Source organism: Telmatherina bonti, assembly GCF_933228915.1.
Source record: "Telmatherina bonti genome assembly, chromosome: 13".
NCBI classification, from domain to species: domain Eukaryota; kingdom Metazoa; phylum Chordata; class Actinopteri; order Atheriniformes; family Telmatherinidae; genus Telmatherina; species Telmatherina bonti.
Window position 1 is genome coordinate 14,077,956 of NC_136611.1, and position 22,004 is coordinate 14,099,959.

Consider the following 22,004-nt stretch of genomic DNA (forward strand, 5'->3'; position numbering starts at 1 on the left):
GCGACAGTGGAGACTGATGCTGCTTGAGTACAGTTGAGTTAAATATTTCTGCAAACAAAAAAAAGATGGAGGTAGGCATTTTAAATAAGGTCACATGAAAACTTCTGCAATATAACTAGAAAATTAGATTGGTGGCATGAATAAATATTCTGCTATAACATTTGTAAAATATAAATATTTCCATTGACCTCTGTTGTGGAAGATGTAAAAACTATGAAAAGCAATCATGATGTTGAATCTGTTGCTGCTGATAGAAACTTCCTTTAGAAGGGTGCTTAGATTTTACATTGACTAATAAAAATAGAGGGCAGACGAGCCATATAGTCCATTCCAGTAAAGGAGGTGATTTGTAAAACTGGATCTTGCTGTCCTCTATTCTGGGTGTCGAGTTAAAAAGCCTTCTTGGGAGGGGTGGAGGGCTGGTGGAACTTCTGGGTGGATGCATGTGCTTGTGAGAGTGTGTAAATGTGGAGTTGGCCCGGTCTGGGGCCTGCCATCCTCAGGCCCGTCTGGGCTGCCGCTGGTGGATGGGAGGGTTTGCTCAGGAAGTAATTGGGGGGGGGGGGCTACAGATGTGTCCTTGTCATTGGGGTGCTCAGCCTTGGTATTGAGATGGCGCTGGCCTGGGGGTGCACTGAACCTGTCAGGTTCCTGGACCACCCATGCAGGGGGGCATGGGTGGTCCATGGTCCTGTTGAGTGCTAGCTCCCTGTGCAACCTGCACTTCAGCGCCCAGTGCTGGCTGGGCCTCCCAGGCCTTTGGGGATTCAGGTTCCCCCCGACATCCCCTGATGCTTCAGGGCGTGGTCACAGTCCCCTTCCAAGCACACGGAGATCGCGTTCAAGCTGCACTTTGGTCAAACCATCCAAAGCGTTAGAATGATATATCCCCATCCTCACCAGGTGTGGCGCTGCACTAGTACTTAGCAAAAGAGAGATTTTTTATTTTGTCTACGGCAACAATGGCTGCAGTATGAACAACAGATGAGGCAGAGGACTCTTAACTCCATCGCTATGTATTTACCCACGATGCAATGCTACACCAAATGCAGGAAGTGACTTCTTTTGTAGTCCACTTCCTGTATTTGGTCCACTTGAAGCAAATCGATACCTGCATTTGTAGGTGGACCAAGTCCATTTCTTTGATCCAAATCAGAATTTGTTTGGTGCATTCACATTTTCCGAAACAAAGCGGACTTTCCGGGTAACTGGACTCGGATTCGAATCAAAAAGACGGATATGAATGTGCCCTTAGTTTCTCTGAAAGTATGCTTGAAAACTTTCAGAGAGCTTTTGCATATCATTATTATTCTACTTTATGTATCCTAGCTGGGTATACTTTAGCAGATTATATTGTTTTTGTGAATACTTTGATTTTGGCATCTTAGATAATTATTCCTTTCACATTTTAATTAAGTCCCTTTCTCTCCACTCTTTTCTTTCTTGCTTCTATTTTATTTGTTTGTTTGTTTTTTCTTTCTTTGTTTCCCCTTTCAGATTCAATATCATCATATCAGAATCTAAGATTACAGTAAAAGTAATATAAAAACACAGACTGCCTTCTGTACTTTATTATGTTGAAAAGGACTGGGTTAGATTTTCAAAAAGAACCTTTTTTAACCCTTTATAGGGAACTCAATGAAATACCTTGAAATTAGAAATTTGAACCTAAAATTGTCCTTCTAGTATTTACAAAGACCTCCATTCTGTTACTTTTTTTTTTTTTATGCTGAAAATGAAAGAAAACAAAGTGATCAAAAATAGTCACTTGCCTGATAAAGGGTTAAAGCTGCACAACATGCATGGATCCTGACTTGAGAAATGGAAAGCTTTATTTTTTTCTTACATTTTCTCCTTTTCCATCCATCACTCATGTTTCTCACACAATGACACTTCCAGAGGGCACTTAGCCCAAGGTCCCGAGTGAAACGCTGAAGGAAGAAAAGGAGGAAACTATCTTTCTTACAAGGAATTGTTTCTCCAACATCAAAGGAAGAGAAAGTTGCCACAGAGGGCACCTCAGCTGTCTCAGTCAAATCACAGGACCTCAGGCTTTTGAATCAAGGTGGCAACGCTGCTCATTTTTCCTGCAGCTGTTTTGTGATCTTTGCAAAAGTTTTCAAAACTTTCACAAGTTGACCCTGAAGTATTAAAGTGCCGCTAAAAACCCACAGCTTTTCTGCTTCAGTTCCATCCTGTTAGGGTTCTAACCATATTCTGCTTTATAATCCTCTAGTTTCAACCATTGCTTCACCCTCAGAAGACATCCTGCAGCTCGACGCCACTCTCTGCAGCTGAATTGGTTTTAATTTCACTCTGCCTCAGGCCTCAACATTCAGATATTAAACACATATCTCAGATACTCAGATATTTATTGCTGTCAAAACAGACTCGGTTGGCAGCTCTTAACTTGTAAATCTGAAATACTGTAATTTACTGTGACTGGAGCGTGTGAATACTCTCCCTCTATCTGTCCACCACACATATACACTCCTACACTCTTTAAATCTCTTCACAGGCACCATCGGACTTAAGCCCACAGAGCTCCTCTTTGTGTTGGTGTTGGGGAAACTTCAAAGGCAGTTTAACATCATAGAGAGGTTACAGGAAAGGCCCCAACCTCTGACTACCAGCCATGACACAAAGACACCGTCTGAGAAATGATAGAAATCTTCATCATCTGACTTAACTGCATACGCTCATGTGTCATCTGTTGAAAGACAAAGCTGTGGATCTTTGCATGCGGTGGGGCACAGGACGAGAAAACCCAGAAAATTCTTAGCTGCTTACGTTTCTGCCGACTTCTCTGCAGTGGGAGCCGGAGAAATGAATTTTCTGTTAGGGACAAGCTTGTTGTCGTAAACAGGACTTTGATGCTTAGACGACAACAGCAATTTATTAAGATCTATTTAATTCCCCGTCTGGATATTATCTCATTAAGTCTTGTGTATGTTTGTGTAGAAGAGGCACTTTCATTAATGGTATTATACGACAATAAAGCCTCCATCAGGCAATCCTGAGTCACTGCATTGCATACAGATGAGCTAGTTAAAGTATAATTAAAGACCTAATTGCATCATTCGGCTCCTCAGGTATTAACACCGTTTCTCTAACCTTGTGGGCAACTGCTTGCATACAAACTGCAGTAACAGGACATTAGGCTAATATAAACATAAGTGGGAACAAGCTTGATGCTTTAAATTGACACTGAAGATGAATCAAGGAGCTGTCATGATCCTCTGCGTGGCACGAATGGCGTCACTGAACCAACTCAACCCAGTCCTTCTGAACTACTCTGATAACTCTTGTTGACATGTTGATGAGAAACTGCAGTCTGTAATCAAGTATGGCTCTTTTTCTCAACAATCATGACTCCTGTTAATTAGTATTCCGTCTTAATGAGTTACTTTACACAGATGGCAACCCGCTCAAGTGTATCTTATCATGCAGTTACTGCTAAAAATGTTTGGCATGTTTCTATTATCTATGGATGCTTAAAAAGCTATGCTTGCGCTGATATCCTCTGCTATTGATGAACTGAGGCAGTGGTGATTAAGAATTGGTTTAGTAAACAAAAGATCCTACAGAATGCCACCAAAGAATAAAGACTTGGCTTGTAATTTCTTTATGAGTGGCGCACTCACGGACACCATTAACATGACAGTTTGATTTCAGTTCAGAGTAGGATAAAGGCAACTGAAAGTGGTTTAGTTCTCAATCTCACATGGCCGAAAGACATATCACATCTTTTCTATGGCCCAGCAATGATGAACAGCCTCACTGAAACACAAAACCAAGACATTAAAATGGAAAAGTAAGCAGCAAATGTGAAGAAAACAAAGGCAGTCTTAGAGAACAATGAGCCAATCAGCAGAGGAAATTATGGCTTGTGCCTTGACGTCAGCTGAGGATGCACGTAATTCTGGGAAAACATCCAGCCTGCTGTTTCTATTATGGCTCACAATGAGCTGCAAATAATTCATCTGCTAAACAAAGGCCTATCACAATCTTTGGCTGGTAAGAAACACAAACCCCAAATCCTGAGCGTAATAATGCTAAAGGTGTCAAAATGACAGGAATAGGACTGTAGGATTACTTAATATATGTTTCTCTCTCTCTCTCTCTCTCTCTGCTACGTTACAGTACTGGAGACTTAAATGGCCATTACACCAACCTTTAACCTAAATCCTATCATCCCTTTTTTACAGGATTAGTCTAAATCCAATCATTCAACTTCTAGCACATATGAAACTACTAACATTAAATTTCCCAATGCACTGAATCTCTAAGCCACCTTAAAAACAACACTAGACAAATGTTCAGTCTGAGTTCCCAGTAAAAATAAGCCTCCGTTATCTCAAATCTAGTTGGTTCCCCTCCAGACCAGAACAGCTTGAGCTATGTAACACCGATTGGTTGTTTTGGTTTCATTTGCAGAACCAGTGTGTGGATAAATTAGTGGTTGAACTCACCTTTAAAAAACTATACAAGATCATTTTATGACAATGTTTTCTTTATCTAGAAAACATTGTCATAAAATCTATCTATCTTTATCTATCTTTCTTTATCTATCCTTTCACTAGGGTGTGATGTTGGACATAAATCAAGGTGAGACCAGTTCAAGTTACTACAAAATGCTGCGATGGAAGTTTGAAATCAGAATCTGACAGTAAAATTTCTCTGATTAATTACTGATTAACATAATTGATAAGTTCACACCTTAATGTCACATTTAAGATTCACATCGCATGCCTAATGACAGTGATGAAATGTCCCTTCAACTACTTTCCAGAGAATGAGGTGAGCTCAAATTCAAGACACCTTGACATGAATTAAAAAATAGCACTGCATTCCTGTCTGAGCAAGGTCAGATTCTCTTTCTATCATACCAGTTTCACCTTGGCAAACAGGTGTCAGAGAGATACCTACAGCTGAAAATAACCCTTGCAGAGCAGCTGTCATGTGACAGGTGCTGTTGCTGTGAACTCCTGCCATGGAGGGAAATCATCACTCCAAATGCATTACAGTAGTGTTTGTGCAATAGGAAAGAATATTGTGCTCAAAAATGTGTCTACATTACAGTGTTCCACATTGAATTAGCATATCGAGCACAGAATCCTCCATAGTTTTCTCTGAATCATAACTGTTTAGTATTACATTGACATTTTGGGAAAATTTAATGGCCTGAATTATGTGTACCAACAAGAGATTTATAGTAGAAATATCATAACATATATATCCAACCCACATTCATAGCATGTTTGCATAAAGGTAATGAACAAAGCTTCAGTGTGGTGTCACTGCGTTTTGTGTGTATCATGTAAACTGTTGCTTTACATTAAACAGACAAATATATCTGTAGCAACACCCTGACTGGCATTTTGGACAACTAAGATTAAGTCTACTAGCTTGTGTTATCAAAAAATAAGCTCAAATGGAAAGTAGACAGAAAGAGAAGGGGGAGATGACAAGCTGCAAAGGGCCACTGACTGGGACTTGAACCAGGGCACGCTGAGTTCAGGAGCGTCCGCCTCAGTAAATGAGGGATGCCGAGAAGTTAAACTAGTTGAGCTACCCTGAATTTTTTCTGTCTATTTTGTGTTCAATCACTGCTTTTTTTTTTTTTTTTCCCCAGACAGTGGTTTTATATGTTGTACACTGTTTGGTTCAGGTTAAGAAGTAAAAATGAGATGGTTATGGTAAGTTATCTGAAACTGATCTGATTCTGTTTACAAGAAGTCCCGTCCCCTTCATTCATCTCATGAAAGGTTCTGGACACAAGCATCTTAAAAGTCTTGCTGGATTGTATTACAGCAATAATTCCTATCCTTTATAGCAAATGTTATCAGTTGTGCTCATTCTCATGGTCAGGAGGGGGGCTCATTAAGCATTGCTAAATATAATTAATGTTACATTTTGTTATAACTTAAGAGGATACAAAAACTGAAATATTCACTGCCAGTTATGTAAGTTGCCCTAAACAGGTATTTACTGCCTCTGTCGTAACTCATGTCCTCATGCACAAATTCCACATGCAATGTACAAAAGTAAACACAAGAGATTAAGTGTGAATGTTTCTGTTAGACAATCACTGGAGGGCATGAAAGGCCCCTCAGGCAACTTCCTGCTTTAAATGAAATACGGTTTATATCAGCTTTATATTAAAATATTTGGGGACAGAAGTGAAAGCATATTCTGAGTTGCAACACTAGTTGAATAAGAACAACAGCAGCATCTCTCTTTGAATGTTAGTGTTAATCGAGAAGAGTGATAGCTAGTAATGCTTATCCTATTTAATGGGGTGATGACACTAAAAGATGGTCAGGACAGTTTAGAACAACCTTGCAGTAAATCCATATTTATTAATAACTCATTAATATAATCAGTTGCTCTGGGTGCCTTAGCATATGTCTGGCCCTTACAATTAATCCTATATTCTGCCTCTCCTGTAAGTAAATTTGCAATAATACAAGTAAATCAAAATTTTAGTAACTGTTTTTTATGTGATTTTAATTCTGACTTTTCTTAAACAGGCATTCTGTAGAAGATGAGTCATTATAAAGTAGAACGTTTAAACTATTCAGTGTTAAAATTGTGTCACTTTACAAATGAATAACCAGAAGGAATAGATCTGCATGATCTCACAACATCTTTTATCTATTCTCAGATTTCTTCTCCTCCATTTAATTTCTTCTTATTCCTCAGCCACTTTGTCTACCTTCTATTTCTTATCCTCCATATAACCTTCAGTGCTATATTATTGTTCTGGTCTGCTTAATAAATCTTTATCATGTGGCCCTGTATCTCCTCATCCACAATGTCTCTTTCCCTGTTGTTTCTCACTATCCCTCTTTCCTTCTACCTCTCTCTGTTCTTCCTTCCCTGGATAGCAGCTGTAATGAACCCATAAATTGGAGCAACACAGCAGTGGCTACAGGTTGGGGATGGGGGAGGGTAGATGTACTATAAGAGGGGGGGGGGGGGGGGGGGGGGGGGGGGTAGAGCTGAGCCTGACAGTGAAAGGGAGACAGGTAGAAAAGAGGAAAACAGAGCAAAGAGCTGGGCAAGGATTCACTCCTGCAGATGGGAGAGATATGACTCCAGTTGGAAGAAAGACAGACCACAAAGGGATAAACCGAGAAGGAGGTGCAGAGATGAAGGAGGAAGAGAGGGGGGAGGGTACATAAGGGTTGGAGGCTCTATAAATTGGTTCAGGAATTCATTTGCACCAGGTAAGGTATAGCCTTGGAACATGCCATCCTAGTCAGATGAGAGGTCCTGTGGAAGGGAGACTGATCACAATGGCAGCAGATGGTGGAAAGAGGCGTGGCTGCTGGTGGTCTTGGGGGGGCAGGGTGAGCCATGGGAGGAGAAGGAAGGGAGAGGTGTACTGAAGGAGTAGGTGAAATTATAGCAGACAGATGAGACCCACACAGATAAACACCAAGCTCAAATGTACTGTGAAATACAAGCAACCACCTGTTTACACTGGAATCCAGACAGGGATGCAGTTGGATGCTTAATATCATCAGTGTGTTTGAAAAGACTCTTCACTTTGCAGCACTTCTAATTACACTGCTGGTGTTGAGCTAATACATATTGGCATCACTGTAATATTCATTAACAGATAAGACACTACTATGTTTCAGTTGCAAATGAAAAAAGATGGTAATCTTAATTTCTTTTAAATGATTACAGGCAAACAACTTTGGATATGAGATCACATCACATCTTTTCTCCTCAAGCATCGACTTGAGATTGATTTTATTTGCTTTAATACTGTTAAATCAGCTCAATGACTTTATTTGTTATTGAAATGCAGGTAAGCTGTCCTACTTACTTGGTTCTAAATTCCATAATAATTTCTAATACATATATTTTTCCATTTGCCTACCACGTACACACACAGTTTGTTAAGTTTTCACAGTACAGTTGACACCTGAAGCCAGTAAATACGAAGGGGCGGCAGGAAGGAAGAGGAGACAGGATGGGTGGAGCGGGAAATGAGTACTGTTGGCTGTGGTGCTCAATTTGCCATGCTAAAAAATCATTAAGCTGCATGGAGGCAAAACTGTGCTTAATACCATCAAAGCAATCAACACAGGAAAAAGGCAAATATATAAATAGCAAAAATAAAGAAATAAAAATAAAGACACACTCAAACCAAGCCATGCAAAATATCAGACACTGCTTACAAGAAATAATAATAAGAACAATGTAATCAGAGCTGATTTACAGAGAAAAAAGGAAAGAGAAAAGCTAAAGTTGAAATTGAACTGATAAACAGTGAAACAAGCTGCAAAAGTGACCCATAAAATAATAGTAATAATAATAATAAAGCAGAAAGCATCAATTGAAATATGAAGCCTTGTTGCAGTTACCTGAGCATTAAACACCCACAATCCTCCTCCGTAAAGCAACGATAAACATCTCATAAAACACTTTTTTTGAGAGATTTTTAAGCGTTTACATCAGCATATAATAAGTAATGATCCACCTGCTCAGGTAAAAGCAATTAAGGGGGGTGACAGCATGTTGTGATGCTGGCTGTAGGCATGCTGTCTAAAGTCTCTGCCACCATTGTGCTTGGATCTACCCACTGGTGCCTTGCTGCTTCCAGCTGACGTGTTGCAGTCACCGCTGTGCCTCTGTTCGTTTCACAGACAGGAGGTACTGAAATATACATTGTGGAAGACTGAAGCAACATGACGCTTTATATGGGTGTTTGAACGAAAGAGACAAACTGATTTTATCTAGCCCTGGTTTATGTGAAAACTTTACATCTGAGACGCGTCACCAAGCATCTATGAACCTTTTTTTTTCATTGTATTTGTTTTGCACGGGTGGAATCTTTTCAGTCTTTTGAGTCAACGCTTCAATTCTTCACAGACTTTTTCAAGCATGGAAAAAAAAAAAGAAAAATCATCTGTGTTCTCCCTACAGTTGTGTTTATTTCCCAGTTGGCTAGAGATGAGATAAATCCTTTTTTTTTATGAAACACAAACTTTCTTTAAATCGCTTTCTTTTTATCTTTACATACAGCTGCATGTTGATAAAAGGAAAGCAAATGAATATCCATTATTACTTTATCATCGTCTCCACACAACAATGATGAGGCTGCTTCCGATTGCACATGTTATATAGTGAAGCAGGGGCATGCTGCATGCTATTTTAATGAGTTGTATTATAGGTCTGCCTGTTTTGATATAATGAATTGGCAGCACTGCAAAGACCTTTATCCTCCCCCCTCCTATGTGTAATGTCCCGCTTGTCCCCTCCCCTTCTATCTTTTTCGCTCTGACTCATTTATCCAGTGAGCCGTCCTTGAGGCAGCACAGCATTAGGCAGGTTGTTAACACATGAGAAAAGGGCGTTCAATGTCATGTCACTGTGTCACCAAACATGACAGACCCGGGGACTGGGCCATCTTCTGGAGAAAATAAATACATTGCCATCTCCCTTTTTAGAGTGTAATGGTCTGGATATTACATCTCCTGTGGGACATTATAGTCCATGGATGATAAATCCATCCAACAACTTGTGTGTGCGTGTGTGTGCAAACATTGTGTGCATCCTAATAAGCGCTGACTGTGTGTGTGTGTGCCTACACGTTTATGTCACTGAGCCGTGTTTGCATACGTTTCTGTGGAGGTTTTACATGCAAAGTAAGAGGCAATTTGCCCCCTAGAGAGAGAGAGCATCCACCATTTCTACACTTCGTCAGCTGGAAGCGGCTAGGCAGTCGTAAATCTCAATTACTTCAACCCCCCCCCAGCTCCCTTGCCACAGGTGACAAAGGACCAAACTGACTGTTGCCATTGCGTCCCAAGGCTTACCATTGGCTTCGGGTTGAGTCTGAGAGGGCACAGCCACGTAGGGGTCTTCCCCTTTGTCTGAACTCATGGGGAGGTCCTTCCGCTCCACCATGCGGCCCCGCCCCAGGGGGCCCTCCGCGGCCTCAGGGAGGGCTGAGGTGGGAAGTGAGAGGGTATGGTGATGGTGGTGGTGATGGCGGCCTGCCGGACACAGCACAGGTTAACTTACGCTCACAGCAGCGAGCGACAGGCTTTAGTGGCTGAAAGCACGGGCCAGCTGGGATGCGCATACACACATACGCATTCACAACGATTTCACTTCTAAAAAACACAGCTATACACACAAACACACACCACGCCAGCTGCAGGGCTGCGTGAGCTAACAAGGTGTGTCCCGTGTGACCGTCAGCAACTCATTAGCAAATATGTGTGCGAGTGTGGGTGTTTCCAAGATCTGTCCCTTTTCTGTCACTCTGTGCATCTTCATCTTTCTCACTCCTCCTCCTCCAGTTCTGACTGACATGTCAAAGCTCTTTTGGGCCTGTTAGCATACAACTCTATCTCTCCGCACGAACTACAGGGTGCCTATCTACGAGGACAAAAGACAAACTTTCTTCCCAGTGCTCTTGTTAAGAACTACGCTTAGAACTTTTCTGAAACTACAAAGTGCTTATAACTATATTCATGTTCTCCCCGCTGTCTTTTTTGAGTAGCGTTGCAACCTAAATTTTGCAGCAACATTCAGTATGACAACTACTTCAAGTGTTAAAGCGAAAGAACATGGACAACAAAGAGAAAAATAATAACAATTTCTATCATTTCTTGATTATCTGTAAATAATTTTCTTTTTATATGCTGATATATCTTAAACAATCTGAGGTTTTATCATATCAGTTATTAAAGGTTGCTGCTCTTCCTCATTATCATTATGTTTCTGTAGTGTCATTAGTGAATTGGACCACATGTCACACAAAACTTGCAATTTGTTGAAGACATCCTGAGTTCAGGGAAAATATGCTTTCTGTAACATTCTGCAAAGTAAATAAAAAAGAGATTTCACTCTTGAATTAATGCGCTGCCATTTCTTAATTTGTGGGTAATGGATCATGCACATCTCCTGTCTGTCTACATCTGCAGATTGCTCAGAGAGGCACCATTCCTCATCCGCCTTACTTCGTTTCACATTTTCTTTCAGAAGCAGATTTTGCACATAAGCTTTGTTTGGATGTTTATTTTTTAACCATGACAATCACATTACTATCCCACATCCTACAGTTAAGCCACCCTATATACTTTTTGCCAAAGCTATATATTATATTTAATATGATATTTTTTTAATCACTTCTTTAAAAAGAATTGCATTCCCAATATGGAGTGTGACAACACTTTTATCTACAACCTCTTGTGGAGCTCAACAACCAGTTACCATTTTGACAAGCTCTCTCCACGGAGGAGGTGACAGCATGCGAGTGTATCTATTTGGGGATGTGCACGTGCTTGTTCAATATGTGTTTATGCTTGTGTTTGTAGATGGGGCAACATTGCTGGTAGGCTCTGCATAGTAGACACCCATACACAACACCACCCAAAGCCTACTCCTCTTCTGTGTGGCGTGGCAATCATTAAAATGATTTATTTAACTATTGGCCCAAGGCTGAGAGATTAGTGTGACAGGCCTATTTTATAATTCATTCCCCCACCGCCAGGGGAAGTGCAATTCAGGCGGATGACACACATACAGAGAGCTCGGAGCCTCAGTGCTCCTCTGTGGATAAGGGGGGAGAAAAAAAACTCTAAACTGCCAATGGATGCACATCCCTCTCTCTCTACAGATTAAAAGAAAGGCACGGATGTCTGGTCTGGAGTAAGAGAGGAAAACGGAGAAAGGTCAAGTATTTATCTTAAAATCCATATCAACCACACCAACAACATAACAGAAAGTCCCAGGGAATGGCTGAGACTTTGTTGGGGGGGGCTGCTAACTGGGTGTTGCCTGTTTCAGTCTGTATGTGTGCTCGAAAACACATAGCCAAGCTAGTGAGAGCATATTCAGCACAACAGGGGGGAACACCAACACAGATGCTTTTTCGATGACCCTGGATCTCCAAAACGAGGAAGAATCACAGTGGGGGGGGTACAGCCACGGGGGGTGAGTGAGCTGGCTTTCTGGAGAGACTTCAAAATATCTATTCTTGTCATTCTGTATGGATCTGACCGTTTTGATCTGGCAGCTGCGAGGCACTGCATGTGCGTGTACGAGAGAGAGGAGAAAGATTCACCGAAAAAAGAAAAAAAAAAAACAAGCTAATGCACCCTCAGATTAGATAAAGGGAAAAGTGGATAGGTGTGGGTGTTATGGATAAGAGTGGCATCGCTTTAGGCCAATTACATCTGTTTATCATGAATGTACCAACCACCCATGTCATTTAGAGACCTAATAAAAGGCTATATGTGTGTATTTTTTTACCTTGAGACTTGACTTGTTTTGTGCATGTTTACAGTTGTTCTTCTGAAAATGAGCATGAGTTTGTTTATTTGGTTCAAATAAACAGACTCTAGACAAACCAACTTCTTATCTCGTCCTCTTAGCACATGTCCTATTTAATGCACACAGTAAGGCATTTCCTCACTATTAAAGCTTTAAAGCACCATCAACCAGATCCATCCAATTAACAAAGCAAAGGTCATGGCTAATCAATGCTACCGCACAGAGGATAAAAAAGGATGGTGAGGTGGGAACAAGAAAGTGGGAACAGTATAATAAAACTAACTAAATCAGAATCAACATGACAGATATTCAATTCTACTTTCTATCTCTACAGCCTTTATTCTAAACACCAAAGGGCTAAATGAGGAGGAAGACTATGAGTGGTGAAAGTGACCGACTTTCATTTCTTTCATTACCTTCATAACCCGAAGGGATGTCTATCAAAAAGAAAGAACGAAATCAATTCAGTTAAAACCTTGTCTCATTAATAATCTCTCTTTATATGTGTGGGAGGAGTTTTCATTTCCTTGAGAGGGGATAGCTGACTAAGTAGATGAAGAGGTGTGGTTGAAGTAAATATTTCAAATGTGATGCAGCTTTTATGTTTTGTTGTTTTTTTTATGTTGCACATGCAGCATACTTACCATTCAGTGCCACAAATGTATCTGAAAGAAAAAAGAAAAGAAATGAAGGGAAACGTGTTATGGCGTGCAGTGAAGGGAGTTTATATGCTTTAACATGATGAGAAGCCGTGACTTTTAAAGTAATTTAAAATTGACTAGCTGCTCGATATTCTCCTCACTTCTAATCAGACGGGGAATCTATATGGCCTCTATAGCTGATGAAGGGCCAACATGCTGGGTTCCCTTGACTAAACATGTAGATTAAAGTAAAAAGAAAAATTCACGGGTTTTATTTACGCTGATTAATCAGTGATCTAAAGTCAAATTGTTTTGAAGTTTCTTCAGCAAACTGAGCAGCTCAGTAGAATATCAAGAGGGCATCGCATTTAAAAATCGCATAAAAAAAAATTAAAAACAGCTACTCTGAACACAAAAAGATCAGATGTACTATCTCCAAATTTAAAGAGTGAAAGAGACTTTAGACGTGAGGCTCACTCAACTCGGAGCTTTGGCTTGTTTTGGGTTTCAAAATGAGCCTTGTGACTTCTCACAGACAAAATCTCTCCCTTGTCTCCTGCTGAATGTTTGTGTATCTGAGGCGTTTTGCAAGACGGAACCCAGTCTTTGCCCAATGGGACACAACACTCCATTGACAAGCGGACCACAAAAATGGGGGAAACTGGACAGAAGAGGACAAGAGCCGAAAGGGACAGATGGATGGATGAGACTGAAAGAGAGAATTGTAAGGCAGAACAGACGGGAGAGAAAAAGGTGACGGCTGCGAATAAGGAAACGAAGAGCTGAAAGAAGAGGGAGGCAGAGTTAACAGAGAGTGGTTGTGGGGGGTATGGAAGAGAGGAAGAAAGATAAGAGTGAAGAGGGCCTGCTTACTTTGGCAGTCTCCCAGGCCATCTGTGTTACCATGCTCCACGTCCTGCTCAAAGGCTGATCTGCAGGGAACAGAGACATCATGGTCAGCAGCGGAAAACAGGCCAGGCCATGCAGGCTTGCCACACCTAGCAAAGTAACAAATCTGTGGGAAAGCTACTACAAAAACACCATGAAACTCAGCATATCTTAGCAACACAGGGCAAGCCACAGAAAGTCCTATGCTGGACTGAAATCAAAGTACACCTAGCAGGTACCCTGAAGACCTAAAATCAGTAGTTCTGCATAATGTATGCAGTCAAGTAAATCCATACCTAATACAGAATTTGTTGCCAGAATAGTCAATAAAAATGGATCTATGTTATGTTTGACTTCCACAAAAAAAAGATGTGGCTAAAAAAAAGTGAATTAGATGTGAAGCTAGCAAGCTAGCAGCCAGTTAGCTGCTAGCCAATTTGCTTTGGCTAGCCAATAGCTCATGTTACTGCCACAGCATACTTGTGTGCTGAACAAATTACAGACAACCTGTTTATTAGAAAGCAGGCTGGAAAATGTGCAAAGAGGTTTTCACACAGAATGTATGTTAAAATTGCAGATGTTTAGGGATAGGGCACACAACACAGGAGAATGAAGAAGGGAAATGGCATCCAAGTTCAGTCCCAGGAAGGTGCCCAAGAAGATATCCATACAGCAGCTTCTTTTTCCAGCTGCAGACTTGGGTGGAGGTTAGATCTGTCAAGCTGTCAGAGAAAGTGTCGTGGCATTGATTTTACTGAGGAGGCAGAGCTGAGCAGTAGCTATGAGGGTGTGGGTTTATAATATCTTTAAGGTAAGAATGGAATTTGGAGTTTTTAGGCTCATCCAGAAGTTGCACCTACAGAGTGACCAATGTTATGTCTAAATCAGGCTGATTAGAGAGAAATTTAAAAGCATGTTGGGCAAAGTTACACACAGACTCACAAGGATGAAGACACACTTTGGACAGCCATAACTCTAAATGACGTCAGGCAATTTGTCTGAGATGGGTGACTTCTTGATGTCTACTAGATTCATTCCAACAGGGCACACCTTTATGTCGTCCTTTTGAAATGATTTCAACTCCATGAAAACACAGATAGAACAGTTTACCCTGCACTTCACTCAGTGCACGTTCACCCTTTCTTTACGCAATACATAAACATGAATGAGTTCTGAAGCAAAGTGAATAGCTCAGGGGTTGATCACATCCTATCTGATAGCCATTTTCATTTCAGTACTTTCAGTTTTTTTCATCTAAGTCTTGGCAAGAAGAAAAAAGCAAGTCTTTTCTTGAGAACATTACTTTGTACTTTCTTTTTCTCCTTATACCCACTATCTGACTTTGTAAAGCTTTGGTACAGACACGTTTATAGTTACAATCACATGGACCAAGAGCAAAGCAGTGGGGCGTAACCATGCTTGAGGGCCATCATATGACACAGAGATAGTTTTGGAGATGTTATTTTCTGACACAGTCTGCACTGAAACCTGTTTTCTCCCTGAAAGACCACCAAGCAAGCTGTAAGGAGATCGTTGAAACAGAGCAGACCAACTGTCAACCAGAATCACAGTCATGCATGAAAGCATTTTACAGTCTTCCTCCCACCTCAATTCTCCTCCTCTGCCTTCTATCGCCTCTCATCTTCCTCACCTTTCATTCGTGACAATTATAGTATAAAAACTAATGATTTTCTTAAACACTATCACCCATAATTTTTGCCTTTATCAGGATGAAAACATGGACTTCTCAAGAAATGGAGAATTTTGGAAGCTAAACAACAACTTTGCTCCTGTTCTATTTTATTTATGTCAGAAGAAAGTCAAAGTCACTTCTTTGCGTCAGTTCTCATCCATATTAACACCACCAACAAATAAAACTATAAACACTAACTTTGTCAACTCATGGTGGGGAAAACAGACTGAGATTCATATGGATGCTCTATAACCATCATCCTTCTTTGTAAGTTTTACACCGATTTATATATTGGTCATGATTGAAAAATTTCTTGCACTTAGAAGTCAGCTTTTCCTCCAGTAGGCAAATCTTTTTACTTGGGAGGGGGCAGTGATGGTGATTTGATATAGTCTTGCAAAAACACAACTTAAAAACAAGAGCAGCAAACTGTTTTCATATGCGGGGGTTCAGTTAATCTGATTATCTGATTTGTATGCCATATATGGTCATGATCACAAAGTAGACGCCGAGTTGCAAAATTGAACCTATAATCAAACCACTCCTGGTGTCTACTAAATGTTTTCTCACAGACATCAACTTATTACCATGTTCCAACCTGCCATTAAATTCTGTTACTTTTTTGTTTTATAAAAAGATTAAGACCACCCTTATCGTCATGATTGCCGCTATAGGTTGATAATAAAACTACAGACACTGGAATGAAGAATGCAAGTTTGAAATCCCACTGGCCTGGAGATGAATTAACAATGAGCATTCACACTACAGTTGTAGCGTCTGGGTCTTTCTTGGCACGTACTATGAAGACTGAATGAACCACAGTGTGAACCCTCAGTTAAAGGGGTCAACATTATAGTGGCTGCAAAGTAGCAACAGAAGCGCAGTGTGTTTAAATGTGACACTACAGGCGGTCAAGCTCAGGGTTAAGATCCCACTGCAACCACATAATGCATACTTAAATCTGGATTTTTTTTTTTTTGCTGCGACAGACATAACTAGAGGCAGTCAAAAAAAGCCTTTTTTTAAATATTATCGTGCATCCCGTGATTATTAAGTGAGATATGAAGTTGCACAGGGGACTTAGTTGCTGAAATGCAGGTCAGGCATAATAGCACTAACTATGCATATCAAAAGTGAACTGGAGGCAGGGAATATACTGTACATTCAGTACGAAGTAAATATGCAAATCTATCCCCAAAGCTGCCGATTTATTTTGATTCCTGGTTTTCATTTAAAATGGAATGGGGCCTCATCAGGTCACAAGCTAGCATATGTGAACATTTTATCGGGGTGTTCTCATCTGATATGATGATTACAGCAACGCAGCTGTTTATCTATCTTACAAAATAACAACCAATCAGAATCATATGCAATTATATTCATGAAGGGAGGGGGAAACCATATTGCAGGAGACCAGAGTGCAAGCTGTTAATAGGCAGTAGGTATAAGAGGCATAACTCCACATGGGAAAGCTGGCACGCTAGCATGGGTGCCAGATGGAAGAAGAAAGGAGGGGAGGCTTGCAAGAGAGGAAGAGTATGTCAGAGGAAAGATGGAGGAAATAATGGACAAAAATAGATGCATACACAGGGATGGACATACTCAGGTAGGAAGACATGTAGGAGGATTGCAAGGAAGACACGTCAAGAGGACTTGTTTGGATAAGCAAACCTCTCCTATCCCTTATTTCGCCCCACTTCTATTCATCCTTGCTAATATTTTTAATAGCTCTCTGTCGATCCAACTAAAGCAAATCCCCCATCTCTCCCACTTAAAAATATTGTACAATAAAGAGGCGAGGTCATCTGCTTTCCTAAAGCCTCTGTGTCGGCTCCTGCTCCAAAGTGGAAACTCAATCAGAACTGTCCACCGCAACAGCTTTGGAGAATAATAATAGGATGGGGAGCATCTGTGTTTTTGCTATGCAAGTTTTATGTGGTGCACTTGGTGCAATGCCATGCCTGACCAATCACTTTGCAGCAGGAGGATCAAATTCATTCATCATCAGAGAGCTATTGGAGCAGTGGTCCCTTTGTTATGACTTCATCTGTAAAATGTTTTTCCCACCACAAAACTCCATATGCTGTTTGTCCAGAAAGCATAATCTGGTTCTATGTCAAAGCTGCAGCCACAAAATTATAGCTGCTGTGGCCATCAAACTTTCCTCAGCACTGCATACCCAAGGCCAAGCTTGGGGCAAACAACACTTTCCTTCCATTCATCCTTCCAACAACCACATCAGCTGGAGGTAACTTTACTTGCACAGTATAAAATCAGAAATATAGAGAGGTGCATTGCACCAGATATTACAAAAAAAATGCTTTAACTAGTTAAATTCAACCAAGTCCACAAGTTTCAAGAGGGTGAAAATGATGGTCTGCATCAAAATAATTCCCATGAGCCTTAGCTGCTGTTTGCTGTTATGTGCGGTATTGTGCAAAAGTGATTTAGTATCGTCAATAAAATTCCAAATAAACATCTTTCATAATGTTTTTCTTTGTACCAAAATTTGCAGCCCTCAAGGCTTCCTCCTACTTAGCAGCCCTCATATGATTGCACTTGGATTTACTTACTTGGTGTTGCCAACCACCTGTCTGCAGGCACCTTCTGACACCCAGCCGCAATATGGGTCCCTGGAGGCTATACAGGACCTGAGGGGCAATCATACAGCACAATATAAGAACACGGTTTGCAACTGTTAGAATAAAACTGAAAAGAAATGGCAATTTAATATGCTATCTTCAAACTTACTTCTTGCAACGTCCATGTCTTTCACAGCGAGACAGCGGCACTTTGACCACGCAGGAGGTGAAAGCCACCCACAAAGCATGGCTCTTGCTGTCTATCTGTATACCAATGATGCGCTTGTCTTCCACACCATCTATACTGCACCTATAGGAAGAGGGTCAAACCTGGAATATAACTACTTTCCTTCCAGTTATGTCATGATTAGAGGAACAAATGACAGCAACTAAATGAAGAGTTCACTTAGAAATAAAAGGGTGGAGACATGATAGACAGATAAAATGTGAGGTCAACAAGATCACAGATAATGCTGGACGAGTGTGCGCAAGGTCAGGAAAAGAGTGGGAGATAAAGAAAGGGGTGATACAGATACAAAAGATAAACAGACAGATGGACACTGTGAGCAGTCAGTAGCACTTAACTGTAAAATCCACTAACTCTAACTCAAACCCTCCTCTCCCCCCACACTTGACCACTCCTCCATCCCTGTTAGTCGTCTTTGTCTCCACATCCCCACAGGAACACACTCTAATCCCTCTTGGGTGTGTCAAGCATCTTTCTATCCCTTCTCTCCCTCTACTCCTCTCTCTATCCTGCCATCCAGCTCCTGGGATTTAATCTCCCCTTCACAGAGCTCCGGTCCTGCATTAATGCTCTCAATTAGGGCTTAGAGTCCATCTACACTGGGTAATGCACAACAATCGGGCCTTCGCTGATCCAGTCGGGCAGGCTGGGAAGCAAAGTCACTTACTGTACAAGACCGAAGCCAGATGGCCGGCAGCCGACAAATGCTCAACCCCAGCCAACAGGAGCGAGAGAGAACAAAGAGGGACATACAGGGAAGAGGCAAGAAGGAGGTCGAGCAAGGGGAGAGGAGAGAGGAGAGGGCGCTGCCCTTCATCCCCTACATATGGCGAGTTTGTTATCTAACATATTAGATAACAAAACCTTGTAGGCTCCTATTAAGACCTCCTTCTTCTTTGCTTTTCTCTCATAGATTTTTTTTATTATTATTATTTTTGGGCTTCACAAATATTTTTCTCCTGTTTTTCTCCTGCATGTTTTTTTCAGCCATTCATTTCCTATTATCCATTACCTCCCAACTAAAAAGAAGCTTTGGCAGGACAGCGCTCTGGCTCATTTTTTTTTTCTTCTTTCTTTTGCTCCAAATGAACAACAATGCTCAATTCAACCCTCTGCATCAAGTTCATGGACACAAACTCATTCCAAACAGCCTCTACACAAACCAGCAGACATGCAATGTCTTAGCAAGCTATCCCAGGCTGGCTCTGAAGACAAACACAGACCTCAATGTGTGTGTGTGTGTGTTTTCTTTAATCAGCCAACATCTTGGAGAAGCTGGGCTCTTCTGTGGTTGGGAACCGCACTGCTACGCTCTCCACAGCCTTAGTGTATATGTCTCTAATTTAGTAGCTGTGGTTGGGCACAGTGTAACCTGATAAAACTCTTTTAAATGATAGAGTAGCCATCTGGTTGGCTGGCTTCACTACACAGCTTGGGTCAGGGGGACTGACTGGTGGTGAAGGAGCTGGTAGGCTGGCAGAGTTGATAGATACTGAAAAAACCAAATTGAGCGCATTCTCTCTCGATAACACGCACACATACATGTAGTAACTGGCTTTCTCTTTTGTTTGTAGCAGTTGTATCCATGTTTTCCTCTAATAAACTCTCATGAACCCAGATCTACGTACTTCTCAGGGTTGTAGACGCTGAGCTCTTCGAGGAACAGGCTGTCATTAAGGAAGCCGTTGTTCATCTTGGCCAAGAATTTGAGGATGATGCCTTTCTCTGATCCCAGAAACACCACTGTGTGGTTCTTGTGGGGACCTGCCTTATTGTCAACCACGATGCGTGTCAGACGATACCTGGAAGGAGGAATAAAACAATCAATTTATTGGATTGGATAAAATCCTATCAATTCATTACTTGGTCTGTTTGTCTACCAACAAAAAAAGCATGCCAGCTCTTTAGAAAAGCTACAGATGGTGACGCACATCACTACCAAGGTTATCAGGGATCAGTGAAATGTTAAAACACCAGTCCAGTACCTTTTGGATTGAATGCCACTACCTGGATGATAATTAAACAGCTGATCAGTAAATTAACATGCTTTATTTCAAATGTCTTAAGTAGACAACAGAACAGCAGGGGACTCATTATTTTACTAACTGCTCGTCTCAATCTCATTAATTTTGTTTATCAGATTGGAAAGGAGGTTTGTGAAAAAAATATTTCTCGCAAAGGATGACAAGCACAAACTAATTTTCTGATTGACAGCTGCTGATCTCACAAAACTTCCAACTCACCACGGAGACATTCACTAATTAGACAGCTGCCAATCAGTGAGATTTGGACGGGCTCTCAGGTTTTATGAAACACCTCTCCAGGCTACTTATACCGTCTGATTTCACTGCGCTGCATATGCAGATGTTTATCACTCTGTTTACGAGTTAAGAAATAGTTAAATGGATCAAAAAGTGACAAAAGTCTGCATCGTTGTTTATCATATTAATGTTTTCATAGTGTGTTGACCTCGTTCACTCTGGAGTCTCTTGTCCTGGAATTGTCTAATCTGCCAACATTAACCGTTGTCATAGCTTTGCAAACATGAGGACTTAGCATGACTAAAAATACATGACATTTCCATTGGCCAAGTAGTGAATAACAAAGCACTGGTGTTTCTGATTTATTGTTACAAGGCACTCTTATTTGTCAGTCAGGTTAAATGGGAAATTTTGTTCTACATTTTTCTATGACTGAATGATAAGGAAAAGGAGCCTTATAGCTCAGAATTCTTCTAAATGTTCCTTATCAACGGGGCCCGAGGCTGTTCAGGATGGGTTAAATGTTGTCGAGCCATTACTGATTGGATTTGAAAATGTTTTCGGATGGGAGTTTATAAAAAAAGGCTTGGGGCTTTAGGGGTTAATAGAAGAAGATGGGATTTAAAGATTAGAGAAGAGAGCTTATCCGGACATCTCGGAAGTTCTCTATTACCCTCATTTATGTTTACTGAGCATTATACAAATGAAAAGGGGTAAAAGGTAAAACTGGGAACATAAAAGAGAAATGTTTTTATAGACATAATAATAATTTACTTTTGCACCATGACACCATTTAAAAAAAAAAAAAGGACACACAAATACTTTTTACTGCTTCTGTTTTCTTAAAGTAGAGCCTTAAATGCCCTGTAGTAAGTCGGCAAAGAGTAACAACAATGAAAAGGTCTAATAGGGTTTGATATATTCACTCATAACAGGAGCTCCAAGGACTCTGTCAGTGAAATGTGATCTCATCGAAATAATACAACCAGTAAGACACTCATTGTCTTTCCAATTCAAGATAATAAAAATCACAAGAGGGAGAATCTTCAGTGCGCATCTCCCCTTCAAGTGACTGATTGTGTCCAATCAGCTGAGGTCCCTGCTGTAGCACAGCAAGTCCTGAGACAAAAAAGCGTTTTCATTTTGAGGAAAAAAGCTTGTGCTTTCTTTTGGGGTGTCCTCTCTGGGATGCAGCAAGGATCAAACCCTATTACTGATGTCATTTACAGTTGACTTCAGCTCAGGAACAGTAATCCACTTTGAAACCATGACAACATCCTCCTCCACCCTACATTCCTTTGTGATGCTTTCTGAGCTTGTATAACACTTTTAACAACGTATCTACATGTAAAGCTCTGCTGACTGAGGTGATGGTTCACTTCAGTTGAA

General features: G+C 40.8%; 1 protein-coding gene across 2 annotated transcripts in view; it reads right to left on the minus strand.

The window, feature by feature from the left end:
• The window catches only part of sema6a (sema domain, transmembrane domain (TM), and cytoplasmic domain, (semaphorin) 6A), a 110,408-nt gene that overhangs the window by 9,115 nt on the left and 79,289 nt on the right, over nucleotides 1-22,004 (minus strand). For both annotated transcript variants that reach the window (XM_079251930.1, XM_079251929.1), the window contains 6 exons: nucleotides 19,983-20,156; nucleotides 18,277-18,417; nucleotides 18,099-18,176; nucleotides 13,818-13,876; nucleotides 12,948-12,968; nucleotides 9,837-10,016 (listed from right to left, as the gene is read on the minus strand). In XM_079251930.1, coding sequence (XP_079108056.1) covers nucleotides 9,837-10,016; nucleotides 12,948-12,968; nucleotides 13,818-13,876; nucleotides 18,099-18,176; nucleotides 18,277-18,417; nucleotides 19,983-20,156 — 653 coding nt within the window. The remainder of the gene's footprint in view (nucleotides 1-9,836; nucleotides 10,017-12,947; nucleotides 12,969-13,817; nucleotides 13,877-18,098; nucleotides 18,177-18,276; nucleotides 18,418-19,982; nucleotides 20,157-22,004) is intronic.